At 44.6% G+C, this 17,008-nt stretch overlaps 1 protein-coding gene across 1 annotated transcript in view; it reads left to right on the top strand.

Annotated features, from left to right (window-relative positions):
- The window catches only part of CASR (calcium sensing receptor), a gene marked incomplete at both ends in the record, with an annotated part of 40,848 nt that extends 30,564 nt beyond the window's left edge, over window positions 1-10,284 (top strand). Inside the window, 2 exons of the mRNA XM_081088063.1 lie at window positions 7,396-7,519; window positions 8,783-10,284. Coding sequence (XP_080944189.1) covers window positions 7,396-7,519; window positions 8,783-10,284 — 1,626 coding nt within the window. The remainder of the gene's footprint in view (window positions 1-7,395; window positions 7,520-8,782) is intronic.
- Window positions 10,285-17,008: the final 6,724 nt, after the last annotated feature.

Below are 17,008 nucleotides of genomic sequence, written 5' to 3'. Positions count from 1 at the left end.
ATCTCACTCATATGTGGGATATAATGATCAACATAATTTGATGAACAAGAATAGATCCAGAGACAAATGGCAAGGCAGGGGGAGGGGGAAGGGGGGAGGGGAGGTTTAGAGATCAACCAAAGGACTTGTATGCATGTATATTAGCATAACCAATGGACACAGACACTGGGGCAGTGGGGGCTTGCTTGGGGTGGTAATGTTTGGAGATCAGGGGGCCCAATTGGAGGAAAAGAAGACATATGTAAAACTTTAGACAATAAAAATTTATTTAAAAAAACTTTGAAAATATACATGTATTTTTCAACTGACTGTGACAAACATGTATTACACTTTTAATTTAAAACTGAATAAAATAAATTAGTATAATAAAAAATAATAATAATCAAGAGGAGGTAAGACAAAGCCAGGATTATCCTAATTCCAAAACCAGAAAATCACACTACAAAGAAAACAATTTTAGGCCAATATCCCTGATGAACATAGATGCTAAAATTCTCAACAAAATATTAGCAAATTGGATCCAGCAATACATTAGAAATATCATACACTATGACAGGTGGGATTTTTTTCTGGGGATGAAAGGTTGGTACAATATCTGTAAATCAATAGATGTAATATACCACATTAACAAAAGAAAGGATTAAAATCACATGATGATATCAATAGATGCAGAAAGAGCATTTTATAAAATCCAGCACCCATTTACGATAAAAACTCTCAGCAAAGTGGGACTAGAGGGAACATACCTCAACATAATAAAGGAGATATATATATATATATATATATATATATATATATAGTCACAGCCAACATCATACTCAATGTACAAAAAGTAAAATCAGACAAGAAGAAGTAATAAAAGGCATTCAAATTGGAAAAGAAGAAATAAAACTGTCACTGTTTGCAGTTGACATGATACTGTATATAGAGAACCCTAAAGATTCTACTAAAAAAAACCTATCAGAACTGATAAATGAATTCAATAAAGTATCAGGATACAAAATAAATATCTAGAAATTGGTTGCATTTTTATACACCAATAATTAACTTTCAGAAAGGGAAATTAAGAAAAATCCCATTTATAATTGCATCAAAAATAAATCAATACAATACAATACAATACAGAGGAGTAAATTTAACCCAGGTTGCAAAATGTGCTCAGAAAATTATAAGACACTGAAGAGAGAAACTAAAGGAGATACAAATAAGTGGAAGCATATTCCATGTTCATGGATAGGAAGAATTAACTTCATTAAAATGTCCATACTACCCAAACCAATCTATAAATTCAATACAATTCCTATCAAGATACCAATAGCATATTTCACAGAATTAGAACAACTATCCCAAAATTAATATGGAACCACAAAAGATCCTGATAGTAACAGCAATCTTGAGAAAGAACAAAGTTGGAGGAATCACACTTCCTAATATCAAACTATGCTATAAGGCCATAGTAATCAAAGCAGCATGATATTAGCATAAAAACAGACATATACTAGTAGATCAATGGAACATAATAGAGAGCCCAGAAATAAACCCACACCTTCTTGGTCAATTAGGGTTTGACAAAGGAGGCAAGAACATCCAATGGGATAAAGACAATCTGTTCAATAAATTGTGTTGAGAAAATTGGACAGATACATGCAAAAATATGAAACTAGACCACTTCTTTTTTTATATTATTGCTTACAGTATTACAAAGGGTATTACATATGTGTCCCTTTTTTTCCCCCGCCCTTGACAATCCCCTGGCCTCCCCTACCTCCCAGTGTCTTATGTCCATTGGTTATGCTTATATGCATGCATACAAGTCCTTTGGTTGATCTCTTACCCCCCTTCCTTCTGCCCCCCACCCCTAGACCACTTCTTATACCATATACAAGAATAAACTCGAAATGTATTAAAGACTAAAATGTAAGAGTCAAAACCATAAATATCCTAGAAGAAAACATGGTCTTGGACATTTCTCATAGCAATATTTTTTTCTGATATATCTCCTCAGGCAAGGGAAACAAAATAAAAAATAAACAAATTGGACTACATCAAACTAAAAAGTTTTGCACAGCAAAGAAAACCATCAACGAAATGAAAAGACAACCCAACCACTGAATGGGAGAACATACTTGCCAGTGATACATCTGCTAAGGAGTTAATATTCAAAATTTATATAGAACTATCCAACTCAATACACAAAAGAACAAACAATCCAATTTAAAAATGAGCAAAAAATCTAAATAGACTCTTCTCCAAAGAGGATGTACAGATAGCCAATAAACATATGAAAAGATGCTCAAAGTCACTAATCATCAGAGAAATGCAAATTAAAACTGCAATAAGGTATTACCTCACACCTGCCAGATTGTCTATCATCAATAAATCAACAAAGAATCAGTGTTGGTGAGGATGTGGAGAAAAGAGAACCCTCTTGCACTGTTAGTGGGAATGCAGGCTGGTGCAGCCACTGTGGAAAATAGTTTCCTCAAAAAATTAAAACTAGAACTACCATATGGTACAGTGATTCCACTTCTGGGAATATATCCGAGGAAACCTGAAACACTAATTTGAAATAACATCTGCACCCGTATGTTCATTGCAGCATTATTTACAATAGCCAAGATTTGGAAGCAGACCAAGTGCCCAACAGTAGATGAGTGGACACAAAAGCTGTGGTACATTTATACAGTGGAATACTACTCAGCTGTAAAAAAAAAAAAAAAAAGGAAATCTTACCTTTTGTGACAGCATGGATGGACCTGAAAAGTATTATGCTAAGTGAAATAAGCCAGTCAGAGAAAAACAAATACCATATGATTTCATTTACATGTAGAATCTAATGAACAAAATAAACTAACAAAGCAGAAATAGACTCATAGATACAGAGAACAGAATGACAGCTGTCAGAGGGGAGGGGTGGTGGGAGCCTGAGTGGAAAAAGGTGAAGGTATTAAGAAAAAACCCGCAGAGAGTATGGTGACTGTAAGAGGAAAATGGGGTGGAAGGAGGTAGAAGAGGGTAAAGAAGGGATAAATAGTAATGGAAAGAGACAACTTTGGGTGGTGAACACACAATATAATATACAGATGATGTGTTACAGAATTGTACACTTAAAACCTATATAATTTTATTAACTAATGTCACCCCAGTATATTCAATAAGAATGTATATAAAATCAATTAAACTTGGATTTCATTTTCAAGAACACTGGTAGGCTGTGATATTTTAGCCTGGAGCTTCTCTCCAATTATTTTTAACTAAAGGCCCAGTGCATGAAATTCATGCATGGGAGGGGGGTGTCCCTCAGCCCGGCCTGCACCCGCTCCAATCCAGGGCCCCTCAGGGGATGTCCATAGGGATCAGGCCTAAACTGGCAGTCAGACAACCCTCTCTCAATCCTGGCTCCTAACCACTCACCTGCCTGCCTGCCTAATGCCCCGACTGCCCTCCCCTGCTGGCCTGGTCACCCCCAACTGCCCTCCCCTGCCAGCCAGATCACCCCTAACCCCCTGCTAGCCTGATCTCACCCCAGCTGCCCTCCCATGCCAGCCTGATCGCCCCTAATGGCCTCTGCCTCAGCCCCCACCATCATGCATTTGTCCGGAAGGAAGTCGGATGTCCAATGGCCAGTCGACCCAGTTTAATTAGCATATTACCCTTTTATTAGTATAAACTAGAAGCCTGGTGCACAAAAATTTGTGCACTCGGGGGGGGAGGGGTCCCTCAGCCCGGCCTGTGCTCTCTCTCTGTCTGGGACCCCTCGGGGGATGACCACCTGCTGTCTGAGGCCTGCTCCCCAGGGGATTGGGCCTAAGATGGCAATCAGACATCCTCTGGCAGCCTGGAAGCCCTTGGGGGATGTCCACTTGCCAGCGGGGAGCAGACCTAAGCTGCAGTTGGACATCCTTAGCGCTGCTGAGGAGGCAAGAGATGTTTCCACCACCACCGCTGTACTGGCAGCCATCAGCCTGGCTTGTGGCTGAGCAGAGCTCCCCCACTGACCACCAGGGGGCAGCTCCTGCATTGAGCATCTGCCCCCTGGTGGTCAGTGTGTGTCATAGTGACCAGGCATTCCCAGTCTTTCTGCTGTTAGGGTCAGTTTACATATTACCCTTTTACTATATAGGATAGAGGCCTGGTGTATGGGTTGGGGCTGGCTGGTTTGCCCTGAATGGTGTCCCAGATCAGGGTGGGGGTCCCACTTGGGTGCCTGGCCAGCCTGGGTGAGGGGCTGATGGCTGTTTTCAGGCTGCCTGCACTCCCTTTAGGGTGGGCATCCCTACTAGGGTGCCTGACCAGCCTGGACGAGGGGCTGATGGCTGTTTTCAGGCTGCCTGCACCCCCTTCAGGGTGGGCGTCCCCACTGGGGTGCCTGGCCAGCCTGGATGAGGGGCTGAAGGCTGTTTTCAGGTAGGCCAAGCCTGCAACTGAAGCTCTCAGTCTCTCCTTTTTTTCTTTTCCTTTTTTTTATTCCCGGATTTACTTACCTTCTGTAATTAAAACTTTGTTGCAGCTCCAGCTCTGAGGCCAGCTGGCTGAAAGCAGGTATCTGGGGATTGTTTAGCTTCTATAATTGCAACATTGTTGCTTAGACTGGAGCTCAGAGCCTGGCCGGGGCAGGCGGGGAACCTTGGCTTTCTCCATCGCCGGGGCAACCAAGCCTCATGTTCGCTTCAGCTGCCTGGCTGCCGGCCGCCATCTTGGTTGGCAGTTAATTTGCATATCGCCCTGATTAGCTAATGGGAAGCATAGCGGAGGTATAGTTAATTACCATGTTTGTCTATTATTAGATAGGATAATTTGATTGTTGACTCTTTTGGATTTTCTATATGGACAATCTTATCATCTGCAAATAATAACAGTTTTATTTAGTCCTTCCCAATATTTAAGCCTTTATTTTTTCTTATTCTACTTGCTAGTTAGGAACTCCAGTGCAGTGTTTAATAATAGTTGTGATAGTAGGCACCCTTGTTTTAAAGAAAATGCTATAAATACTGTCTTATTTGGATGATTATTTTGTTATCCTTTTGCAAGTTAAAGATATTTCTTCCTGCCCCTTTTCATTAAGTTTTTATCACTAGTCTTTATTGAATTTCATCAAATGCTTCTTTTTTTAAAAATCCTTATTGGAGGAAATGTTTCCATTGAATTTAGAGAGAGAGAAAGGGGAGAGAGACGGAAAGAGAAAAACATTGATCAGTTGTCTCCATATATGCCCGACCAGGAATCAAACCCACAAACTATGTGACCTGTTGGGGAACCGAACCTGCAACCTTTTGGTATACAGGATGATGCTCCAATTAACTGAGCCACCCAGCCAGGGCTCATCAAATGATTTTTTTTTTTTTATCTGTTGATGATCATATTTTTCTGTGTTAATTTACCATTGCAGTGATTGACACAGATTTTGTAATCTTAAACTTGTTTGTATTCCTGGCATAAACCTAAAATTATGTGTTTTCTTTTTTATGTCCTTTGACTTTGTTTGTTCATTGTTTTCGTATCTTTCATCTATTTTCAAGAAGTGGAAAATAGTTGTACTCTTCTCAGATCCTTTCACATTCCTTACACTTTGCGTGCACCTCCAAGACTTCAGCATATTTTTGTTTCCAATAACCAGAACTTGCTGCTCTTTCTCAGAAGACTGCCTTGCCTGCAGGCTAATAGAACCCACTTTGCCCACAGACTCAGAGAGGCAGAAGAGCCTAGGAGTTTACATTTCCCTAAAATGACTTCTTAACCAATGAGTGGGGGAGAAGTCTGAAAGCCCTAACCCCTTCTCCTCAGATCAAGACTGTTCTGAGTTCCCCTGGGGACCAGTCAGGAGCTACCCTCTGAGGGACTTTGCTAGAGATCACACCCTTGCTTCTCCCCTCCCTTCTGTGTTCTACTTCCTCCATTCTCTTCCTGTTTCCATTGGGAGAACTTTCTTTATAAATTACTCAAGCATAAATTCCTGACTTAAGTCTGTTTCTGAAAACAAATTAATGTGTGAAATGGGCCTGTATTTATTTTTTTCTTTTTCATACTGTTCTTGTCTGGTTTTGGACTCAGGGTTATAGTGACTTTACAAGAATGAGGTGGAGGGTATTCTTTTTTTATTTTTATTTTTCCTAATTTCCAGTAGAGTTTGTATAAGATTAGATTGATCTGTCCTTTGAAAATTTAGTGTTACTTGCCTGTGATGAACCCAAGATATGAATATGTGGTGGGGGTGGAAGTTAGGGGCAGAGGAAGGATATAGTTAGATGTAGTGTTATTGTTTCAGTCTTAGCTTTTGTTTTGGGTGGTTGTCATTTAAAATGACTAACTAAAAGTGAGTCAAACATGAACAAGTAATGATGGAAAGAAACAAGGATTATGATTAAATTCTGCGCACTTGAAGTCCATTAAGGAAATAAATATGTCAACTAAAATCTATGTTATCTGAAATTAATGTCGCTACTGCAGCTTTCTTTTGGTTAAGAGTTGCCTGATATATCTTTCTGATCCATTTACCTTCAACCCCTTCATGCCTGTACTGCCTGCCTCCCTGAGGATCTCAGAAATCTCCCTGCAAAGCCTAAAATAAAATTGCAAGAATTGCAATTCACTGCAAAGTTTACAGTCTCCTTTTCAAACAAATTTCCCCTCATCTCCGAATTTCCCTTGTAATTGTCCCTCTGTGTGTAGGTCCATGTCCTTGCATCTTTTAGTCTGTCTCAAACTTTTACTTCCATGGAGAGTAAACAGATGGCTTGTTCTGGGACCTGGAGGGAATGGAAGGGGGGTTATTTAAGAAGGATTTGGGTCATGGTGTCTTCCCAACAATGAATTTTCCTAGAATCCCATAGGTGTGTGCACATGTGTGTGTGTGTGTGTGTGTGTGCGTGCACGCAATTGCATGTTCACTGGTCCATAGGCATTTCTCCCCTTCATAGACCCCATGAGGTAGAGTCTCTGGACCTTCCTCTGCCTGGAAAGGGCCTAGAGCAGTGGTTCTCAACCTGTGGGTCACGACCCCTTTGGGGGTCAAATGACCCTTTCACAGGGGTCGCCTAAGACCATCGGAAAACACACATATAATTACATATTGTTTTTGTGATTAATCACTATGCTTTAATTATTTTCAATTTGTAACAATGAAAATACATCCTGCATATCAGATATTTACATTACGATTCATAACAGTAGCAAAATTACAGTTATGAAGTAACAACGAAAATAATTTTATGGCTGGAGGTCACCACAACATGAGGAACTGTATTAAAGGGTCGCAGCATTAGGAAGGTTGAGAACCACTGGCCTAGAGTCTGCCACACTGGTTCTTGAGCCCAACTTCTCCTTATATGTGACAAAGGAGCTATAAGACTGATCCCACAGCTGCAGCCCCTCACTTTTGTGCTCTCCATCTTCCAGGTGCCTTTCTCCAATTGCAGCCGAGTTTGCCTGGAAGGGACCAGGAAGGGAATCATTGAGGGGAAGCCCACCTGCTGCTTTGAGTGCGTGAAGTGTCCTGATGGGGAGTACAGCGATGAGATAGGTAACAGAACAGCCCTTTGTGGGCATCAGGTAGAGCTTTGGGGACCTGGGGTCAGTGAAGTCCCTCGAAGGGCTAGGCTGAGATGATGCTTAGCACAGTTTCTCATTTAACAAGGTATATCTGAGCATCATGCTGGGCTGGGCTCTGAGAGAGATAGAAAAAAAATGTTAGATGTCTTACAACACCATGAGAGCTTACAAACACACCTGTTACACATCTTCCTTTTGCTTTAATACTTCTTTCCAATATTGTTTTTCTTTGCTTATAGCTCAGAGGCCCTGAATAGACAAACTTCTGTCTGATCCGGGCTCCAGAGTTAATAGGCCATGACAGATGGCCTCTGGGTGCCTGGCACTGTACTTGCTGTCTTACTCATGTTTTTCCTGTGCCTCAGTTTCCTCACCTCTAAAGTGAGACTTCAATGAGTTAATATTGGTAAAGCACATGGTAAGTTCAAGGTAAATGTCTATTCAATAAAATCCTTGCTGAGCACATTGGAAGCACTCTATAAACATTAAGTATAATTGCTATTATCTAATTTCATCCTCCCCATAATAAGGGGTTATTATTGCTCCCAGTTCATACATGAGAAAATGGAGGCCCAAAGTTCATACCGCTAGTAAATGGCAGGGCCAGGATTCCCATCCAGCTCTCTGACTGCAAAGCCCATATTCCGTTCACGTCCCCAGACTTCATGGGCGAGGGACACACCAGAGACTTAATACACGTTCCTTGATTAAATGAGCCTATAGCCTCCTTCATTGGAAAGCCTTGGAGGAAGGCACAGGTCATAGTGTGAGATACTCTACCTAGATCTGAGGATGTCTCCCTCTGGCATGTCTGCAAAGCCCATCCACATATCCAGAATGAGTCAGGCTGAGCTTGAATCATTCTGTGGAAAGTTGGTGGACTATGCCATACCTCTGGGCAGCCACCTGTCCAGCAAGATTGATCATTCTCTGCTGCAAACCATCAGCAGATAGTCTTAAAGGAAACATGTACACCACCACCACCACCACCACCCCCGCCATGTACAAAGGGGCAAAAACTATAGATAATCAAAGGTACATGAAATTAAGTATAGAATTAAACATGTCCGAGTTCAGTATATTACTTGATCATGTAAAAATCACAATTTTCATCAGTAAGTACAATGTAAAGTGACCAGACCCACTAGCCTGTGTACGCTCACCACCACATTCACACTCATAAATTTTAGTCGATGCTACTCGGTCACTCCCTCTTCGCTGGGACATTTTACAGATGCAAGTGCCTGCGACAAGTGCCCGGATGACTTCTGGTCCAGCGAGAACCACACTTCCTGCATCGCCAAGGAGATCGAGTTTCTGTCCTGGACGGAGCCCTTTGGGATCGCGCTCACCCTCTTCGCGGTGCTGGGCATTTTCCTGACGGCCTTCGTGCTGGGGGTCTTCATCAAGTTCCGCAACACGCCCATCGTCAAGGCCACCAACCGAGAGCTCTCCTACCTCCTCCTCTTCTCCCTGCTCTGCTGCTTCTCCAGCTCCTTGTTCTTCATCGGGGAGCCCCAGGACTGGACCTGCCGCCTGCGCCAGCCGGCCTTCGGCATCAGCTTCGTGCTCTGCATCTCCTGCATCCTGGTGAAAACCAACCGCGTCCTCCTGGTGTTCGAGGCCAAGATCCCCACCAGCTTCCACCGCAAGTGGTGGGGCCTCAACCTGCAGTTCCTGCTGGTCTTCCTCTGCACCTTCGTGCAGATCGTCATCTGTGTGATCTGGCTGTACACGGCGCCGCCCTCCAGCTACCGCAACCACGAGCTGGAGGATGAGATCATCTTCATCACCTGCCACGAGGGCTCGCTCATGGCGCTGGGCTTCCTGATCGGCTACACCTGCCTGCTGGCCGCCATCTGCTTCTTCTTCGCCTTCAAGTCCCGGAAGCTGCCGGAGAACTTCAACGAAGCCAAGTTCATCACCTTCAGCATGCTCATCTTCTTCATCGTCTGGATCTCCTTCATCCCGGCCTACGCCAGCACCTACGGCAAGTTCGTCTCTGCCGTGGAGGTGATCGCCATCCTGGCGGCCAGCTTCGGCTTGCTGGCCTGCATCTTCTTCAACAAGGTCTACATCATCCTCTTCAAGCCGTCCCGCAACACCATCGAGGAGGTGCGCTGCAGCACCGCGGCGCACGCCTTCAAGGTGGCGGCCCGGGCCACGCTGCGCCGCAGCAACGTCTCCCGCAAGCGGTCCGGCAGCCTCGGGGGCTCCACGGGGTCCACCCCCTCCTCCTCCATAAGCAGCAAGAGCAACAGCGAGGACCCCTTCCCGCAGCCCGAGCGGCAGAAGCCCCAGCAGCCGCTGGCCCTGCCCCAGCAGGAGCCGCCGCCGCCGCCGCCGCCGCCGCCCTCGGCCCTGCAGCCGCAGCAGCAGCCCAGATGCAAGCAGGTCATCTTCGGCAGCGGCACCGTCACCTTCTCGCTGAGCTTTGACGAGCCTCAGAAGAGTGCCGCGGCTCACAGGAATTCCACGCACCAGAACTCCCTGGAGTCCCAGAAAAGCAACGACACCCTGACCAGGCACCAGGCGTTACTCCCGCTGCAGTGCGGGGAGCCGGACTCAGAACTGACCGCCCAGGAGACAGGCCTGCAAGGGCCTGTGGGTGGAGACCGCCAGCCAGAGGCAGAGGACCCCGAAGAGATGTCCCCAGCTCTGGTCGTGTCCAACTCCCGGAGCTTCGTCATCAGCGGTGGAGGCAGCACTGTCACAGAGAGCATACTGCACTCCTGAAATGGAAGGAGAAGGCCCGTCCAGGGAGGATCAGAGAGCTCCTGGGATCCGTACACTCTCCCACCGGGATGAGGGACTGCTCCCAACTCCTTGCCTCTGAGGAAGGAGGAATAATAGACATGCCAGACGCCTGGAACTTAGCTGCACTGTTTTATATGGCAGTGAGTTGACTAATGTTCCCTTTAAAATTTAAAAAAGAAGAGCCGTGTGCTTCTGTGGTTGGATTCGTCAGAGCACTGGGTCGCCATGGTCAGATTTGCTGTTCATGTCTCTTCTTTTGTTCTCTTCTTCTGTTCTAGCTGACCCAGCAGCCCAGAGAGGGAACCAGGCTTTAAACCAATCACTTACCCTCCACCCACCCCCCTCTCTTCTTTTTTCTTTTCTTTCCTACTGACATGACTGCCCTGAGCATTGCGGACAGCCTGGCCCAGGGACAGTGTGCAGAGTGGCAGGACATCATCTTGGCCACCACTAGAGTGAAGAGTCTCAAAGGCAGGATGTCACCAGTGTTGCCCAACACCTTGACAGGGGAAGAACTTTACACGTTCGAAACCGTAGGTGAATGTGTCCCCTCCTATTTATGGAAGCCATAAGGTGTGTGGTCTTCTACCTGCTGCTGCCGTCATGCGGCACCTAGAAGGTTAGCCCTCCTCCTGTACCAGTGCACCTGGTTTCATGCAGCATGTGACTGTGATGCCACGCGTAGATTCTCGGAGGATAAAGAACCACCTCAAATTGTTGGGAGGGGACTGCATAACTCCACTGAGCTGTATCTGAAATTAATATTGCTCTAGGTACCTTTCTCCTTAAGAAAATGCTTCTGTTGTCACAGTCCATGGACAATATAAACTGAAAAAAGTCACAGTTTGGCTTATATAAGGCAGTATTACTGAGCTCCGTATTCCTTGCCCACCCGCCACCCCCACCCCATAAGCTAAGCCCTATGTGAGCCCTTTCAGGGCCCCAGGAGTCCAGAATCTGCACCCATCCTTGCCCCAAAGGCTTCCTGAAGCCAGATTTATCCTTGTGCCTGTGGAGAATAAGCTCTCAGTCATTGGTCCCCTACCAGTTGCTGGGGTGAGACAGTGTGGTTTCAAGAGAGCTCTCACAAGGCATTAGCCTGGCCCTCCACCCCCCAAATGCCATACCATGTTCCCTCCAGCAGTGGAAGCCTGCCCATGGGTAGTTAAAGGGGTTGAATGGCACACAGCTGAGATGTCAGGCTCTAACCAGAGAAACCTAGGTTCGAGCCCTGATAAGTGGGCTGGTCACTTATCAGTTGGGTGACTATAGACCAGGAACGCTGGCCTTGGTGAGCCCCAGCTTCTTTGTCTCCAAAATGGGGATGATAATCATTCTTTTCCCTCAGAGCTCTTGTGTGGATTAAATAAGATAATGTATGGGTCTCTCTCTCTCTCTTTCTCTCTCCCTCTCCCGCTCTGTCTAGCACACCCATGCCTTTCCCTACCCTCTTCCCCAGGCATGTTTTCCTTGCCTCTCTTTCCCCTAAGCTCCAGGGGCCCTTCTTTTGCCTCTGCCACTTGTTTCCTGAGCCCATTTCTTCTAGGCTCACTTCTTCTACCTCTGTGACTTTCTAAATAAACTTTCTCTTATTAAAAAAAAATGAGATAATGTATGTAAAGTACTTTAGCGTGGTGCCTAGCACATAGTAAGCACACAATAAATATTAGTTAATATTATTACTGATATTGTAATTATTTTTTCACTTGTCTGAAATGCAAAACAAACTTGTTTATGTATCATTCAGATTTTAATGACAAGCCCACTGATGACAATGACGTTCTCCATAATAAACCCAAGAACTCAGGGCCCAGGTCACGGTGTGAGCCCTGGTGATATAGCTTGTGCTGAAGAAGAGAGGTCAGGCACTTGCCCAGAGGCTCCACGCTCTGCCTCTGTGATGTCAGCACCCAGATCTCCAGGACCAGCGGAAAACTGTCCCAGTCTGGCTGTAGTTTCTCCGGTAGTTTAGATGACAGTGAATTGATGAATGTTCCCTTTAACATTAAAAGAAGAGCCGTGTGCTTCTGTGGTTGGATTCGTCGGAGCACCAGGATCACCAGGGTCAGGTTTGCTGTGCATGTCTGTTCTTTTGTTCTCTTCTCAGCTGCTGCTCCTAAGCCAAGGCCAAACATAGCAATTGCGTCTGGGTGAGGCCTCAAACTTTATAGCTGCCGATAACGTCTTCCTCCGCTCGCCTTCCTCCAAAGGGCTGCCTTTCCATGCATGATTTTTAAAGTAACCTATCCATTGATATGACAGTTGTTCATTTGGATGAAAAGACAATAGAGGGCGCCACATGGAAGCATGACTCAGATTAAGAGAAGGTTTCAAACAGGAAAGCCCCGGTGAGGCATCTGCTCCCCTAGCCAGGCCAGCCTGCTGTTCCCACCCTGGTCACACCTATGAGCAAGGCACAGAGCTGAGTGAAGGTTCATATGTAACATTTTACTCGGCCTGTTTTTTTAAAGCTGAAAGATTGATGGCTTGGTTTTTATGTGTCAGCATAGTTATGTGGAAATAGCTATTAGCGATGCAAAATGTCACATACTTATCGTTCCCAAGATTGATTTCACTGTGCAGCTCACCCATCATGCAGTGATCTGGAAGGGAGCAAGGGGTCTGGCTCATCACAGACAACACACCGGTTACACTGAGCTTCATTTCACCAAGTGCTTGCAAATAAAGCATTCTCTCCCATTATTCTTGTCAGAAAGGGAGACTCAGCGTCATTGTCCTCATTTACATGTAGCTGGGATAGCTCTCAGCACAAAATCAAAGGTATGAAATAAGAACTCGCATTACTTTTCTGTGATAAACTAGTTTCTATCTCAAATTCCCATTCAGCCTTGTGACAGAAACTTCATCTTAGTCAACTTGAGATTTTTCCCAGTAACTTCAAAGGTTTCTGAATCAGAGCATGGCAATGGATTTATGGTGGGCCCTGCTCTGTAGGCCTCTCATAGTGTACCCATGCCAGAATAAACTGCAGCCCCAAATCATTGCCCCACCTCCTTACCCATGGGCTGTGAGCACTGAAGGGGAGTACACAGTTTTCTGAATCAATTTAAATTTCTGGGGGTCTGACTTCAGAGGTTTGTTCCTTTCCCCTCTCAGGAGGGTTTTTTGTAGTGTAAAAGGGGCAGGATTCCTCATATATGGCCAGCTGCTGTTGACATCTCTGAGAACATTCTTATCTTGTCCCCCAATAATTAATATGCCTCCATGCTAGCATTCTCTGAGGCATTAATTGCATCCCCATAGGGTCCCCACACATGGGATCCACAGTGATTTCCTCAGCTGCATCACCCCTCCCAGGCCTGCCAGCTCTCTCATGAGAGGGGGCACTGGGGCCTGGGAACTACCGGGCAGCTCTCAGGCTCCTCCCTCCTGGCACCCTACACTGCCACGTCTACTTGACCGCTGCCTCCCATGCAGGTATGAAGAATTCAAGAAGGCCAACAAGCTTCCAAGACGCCAGAAGAAAAACAGGGCACATGCCTCTAAACCTGCATAGGCATTTGTGGAAGGCCGAATAAGGTTCCCCAAGATGCCCATATTCCAATCTCCAGAGCCTGTGATGATACGTTATACCACGCGGGTAAATTAGGCTGCAGGTGGAATTAAAGTTGCTAATTAGCTGACCTTGAGATAGGAAAATGAGTCTGAATGATCCAGGTGGGCCCAATGTAATCACAAGGCTCCTTAAAAGCAGAAGAGGGAAGCAGAAGAATCAGTGTCAGAGTGATGCAATGTGAGAACAGCTCCACTGGCCATTGCTGCCTTTGGATAGGGAAGGGGACCATGAGGCAAGAAAAGCAGGCAGCTTCTATAGGGTGTCCCAAAATTCACGCAAAATTTGCAATTGAATTGCGAATCTTGCGTGAATTTTGGGACACCCTATAGAAGCTGGAACAGGCAAGAAGACTAATTCTCCTGAGTTTCCAGAAGGAACCAGCCCTGTGAACACCTTAATTTTAGCTTAGTGAGACCCTTTTTGGACCTCTGACCTCCAGAACTGTAAGATAATATCTTTTTAAAATATATATATTTTTTTATTGATTTCAGAGAGGAAAGGAGAGGGAGAGAGAGATGGAAACATCAATGATGAGAGAGAATCATTGATCGGCTGCCTCCTGCATGCCCCCTACTGGGGATCAAGCCTGCAATTCAGGCATGTGCCCTTGACTGGAATTGAACCTGGGACCCTTCAGTCTGCAGGCCGATGCTCTATCCACTGAGCCAAACCAGCTAGGGCAAGATAATATCTTTATGTTGCCTTAAGCCACTAGGTTTGTGGTAATCTGTTCCAGCAGCAACAGGAAATTAGCACAACAATCTTACTGTCATCTCCTTCCCTGAGTGTTGGCAGCTCAGGGAACAAGCCTGGGCCTTCCTCAGAGATCCACATCTGCTCTTGTAGCATTCTCCCCACCAACTAGTTTCCTCTTTCTCCCCTCAGAAGAAAGTTCTGATAATACTCTATTTCTCCAAATCTTTTTGGGGAGAAGTATAAACCTTGTTTTCTGAGTCTTTCTGGATTTTAGTTTTAGATAATAGCCATTTTCTCTCAATCTACTAGTATTATCTGTTAGTTGTAGAAATCTGAAAAACAGTGGCTTCAACAAACCAGGGTTTGTTTTTCTCTTGTATAAAATAGACCAGGTTGCTTGGCCGGTGTGGCTCAGTGGCTGAGTGTCAACCTATGAACCAGGAGGTCATGGTTCGATTCCTGGTCAGGCACATGATCGAGTTTCAGGCTCCATCCCCAGTGTGGGGCGTGCAGGAGGCAGCCAATTAATGATTCTCTCTCAGCATTGATGTTTCTATCTCTCTCTCCCTCTCCTTTCCTCTCTGAAATCAATAAAAATATTTTTTAATTAAAAATAATAATAAAATAGGTCAGGAGAGTTTCCTTTAGATTCTCTGGCAAGATTCATTAGAGTCATCTGGCAATGGGAAACTATTTACTTTTCTTTGGAAAAGAAAAATGAATTGTACAGTTATAAAGGACTTTCATTCAAATGATAACATTTCCTAGAAGACTTTAAAAATTTATGTTGGTAGTTCAGAGGTAACAATTAGCATATAACATTGTCCCCCTGAAAGTCCCTATGATCATTAAGAGTTGTATAATTGCATTAGTTTCAATTTTGGGGAAATCAGGGCTGCTCTACCTCTATCTACAACAGTTGTATTTAAGGTCAATGTTATTTCTCCTTTTGGCCTGGCTAAAATAATATAAACTGTGGGCTAGTTCTGCATGGAGCCAGAGTTTCCCTCTGCTCATCTGCATTCAAACTTACCAGTGATAGAAGAATATGAGAACATCAGTAAGGAGAGCTGGTTAATCACTGGAGGAGGTGGCCTGCATTGGCCTAACATAGCTGGTCATTTTAGGAGCCTGCTGGGGACAAAGGCATCTCCCAAAGATGGGTGGAATTTGGGTAGGTGGAAGAAAGTTCTTGTAGTGAGATCACTGGTCTCCAGGAGACCCCGGATTTCCTGTCCCGGGTCATGAAAGAATATTCGGGGATGAATGAGAACTTCGCTATTGTACAAGGAGTGAGGTAAGGGTCAGAGATACTATAGGTACAGGGTAGAACTAGTCAGGAGAACCAGGTTGCATTTCATTTCAAAGATAGGGAGAAGTGTTTTAGCCTTAAGGGAAACTGCTCAGCTAGTGGTATGAGAAGTGGAGAATTAATAGAAGAAGGCCAAATTGGGGTGGGTGGAGGGCAGAACCAGCATGAAAGTTTATTTAGGGTTTGGAGGCACAACCAAGGCATCAAATAGAGTTAAGGGGACCTTCTCATCTGCTGGAATGACCAGCACATCCCCACCCTCCCATGAATCCTACACAAGAATGGAGTTTGGAGTGGAGGTAGGGGTACCTACTTATATCAAGAGCTGGATTGGAGGGAGCAGTGAGCTATGGAGATATGTCACCAGCTGCCTCCCTCTGAAATTTCGACACTAGCTAGCTGGATAACTAACTAGAATAGGAGGCTAGAATTAATGAAAACAATTAACTAGGACTGAGCTTCCAGCACGTGATGGGCAAATGCTTATGAGTATAGTGAAAACAGGTAAGAGAGCAAAGCCCAAGAATAACCTTCAGGGTCAGTATAAGACTTGATCCCTGCCGAAACCGGTTTGGCTCAGTGGATAGAGCGTCGGCCAGCGGACTGAGAGGTCCCAGGTTCAATTCCGGTCAAGGGCATGTACCTGGGTTGCGGGCATATCCCCAGTAGGAGATGTGCAGGAGGCAGCTGATTGATGTTTCTCTCTCATCGATGTTTCTAACTCTCCATCTCTCTCCCTTCCTCTCTGTAAAAAATCAATAAAATATATTTAAAAAAAAAAAAAAAGACTTGATCCCTGACAAAAGCATCAGGAAATGATTTTGGAAAAATGTGGCTATTCTTCTTAACATTAACCCAAAGATGTGGTTATTGCTTAAAATCTCCCAATTTTCTTTAAATTTTTTGTTTCTACCTGACCTCTAAAAACATTCAAATTATAAACAGAGACTTTGGCTTCTTTAGAATTGTCTATACTTCCAAAATTTTACACATTAAGCACTAAATTATATTGGAAAATAAAGAATTTTAAATAATAACCATGTAATAAAATTTTAAACAGATAAGCATACAAAGTTGGGTAAGAATAACCCAGTTAGGTCAGTTGCCACTCCTATAAA

This window comes from Myotis nattereri, assembly GCF_964212035.1.
Source record: "Myotis nattereri genome assembly, chromosome: 3".
In the NCBI taxonomy this organism is placed as follows: Eukaryota; Metazoa; Chordata; class Mammalia; order Chiroptera; family Vespertilionidae; genus Myotis; species Myotis nattereri.
Note: the sequence above shows the minus strand (reverse complement) of the source record. Positions and strands in the feature narration are given on the sequence as shown.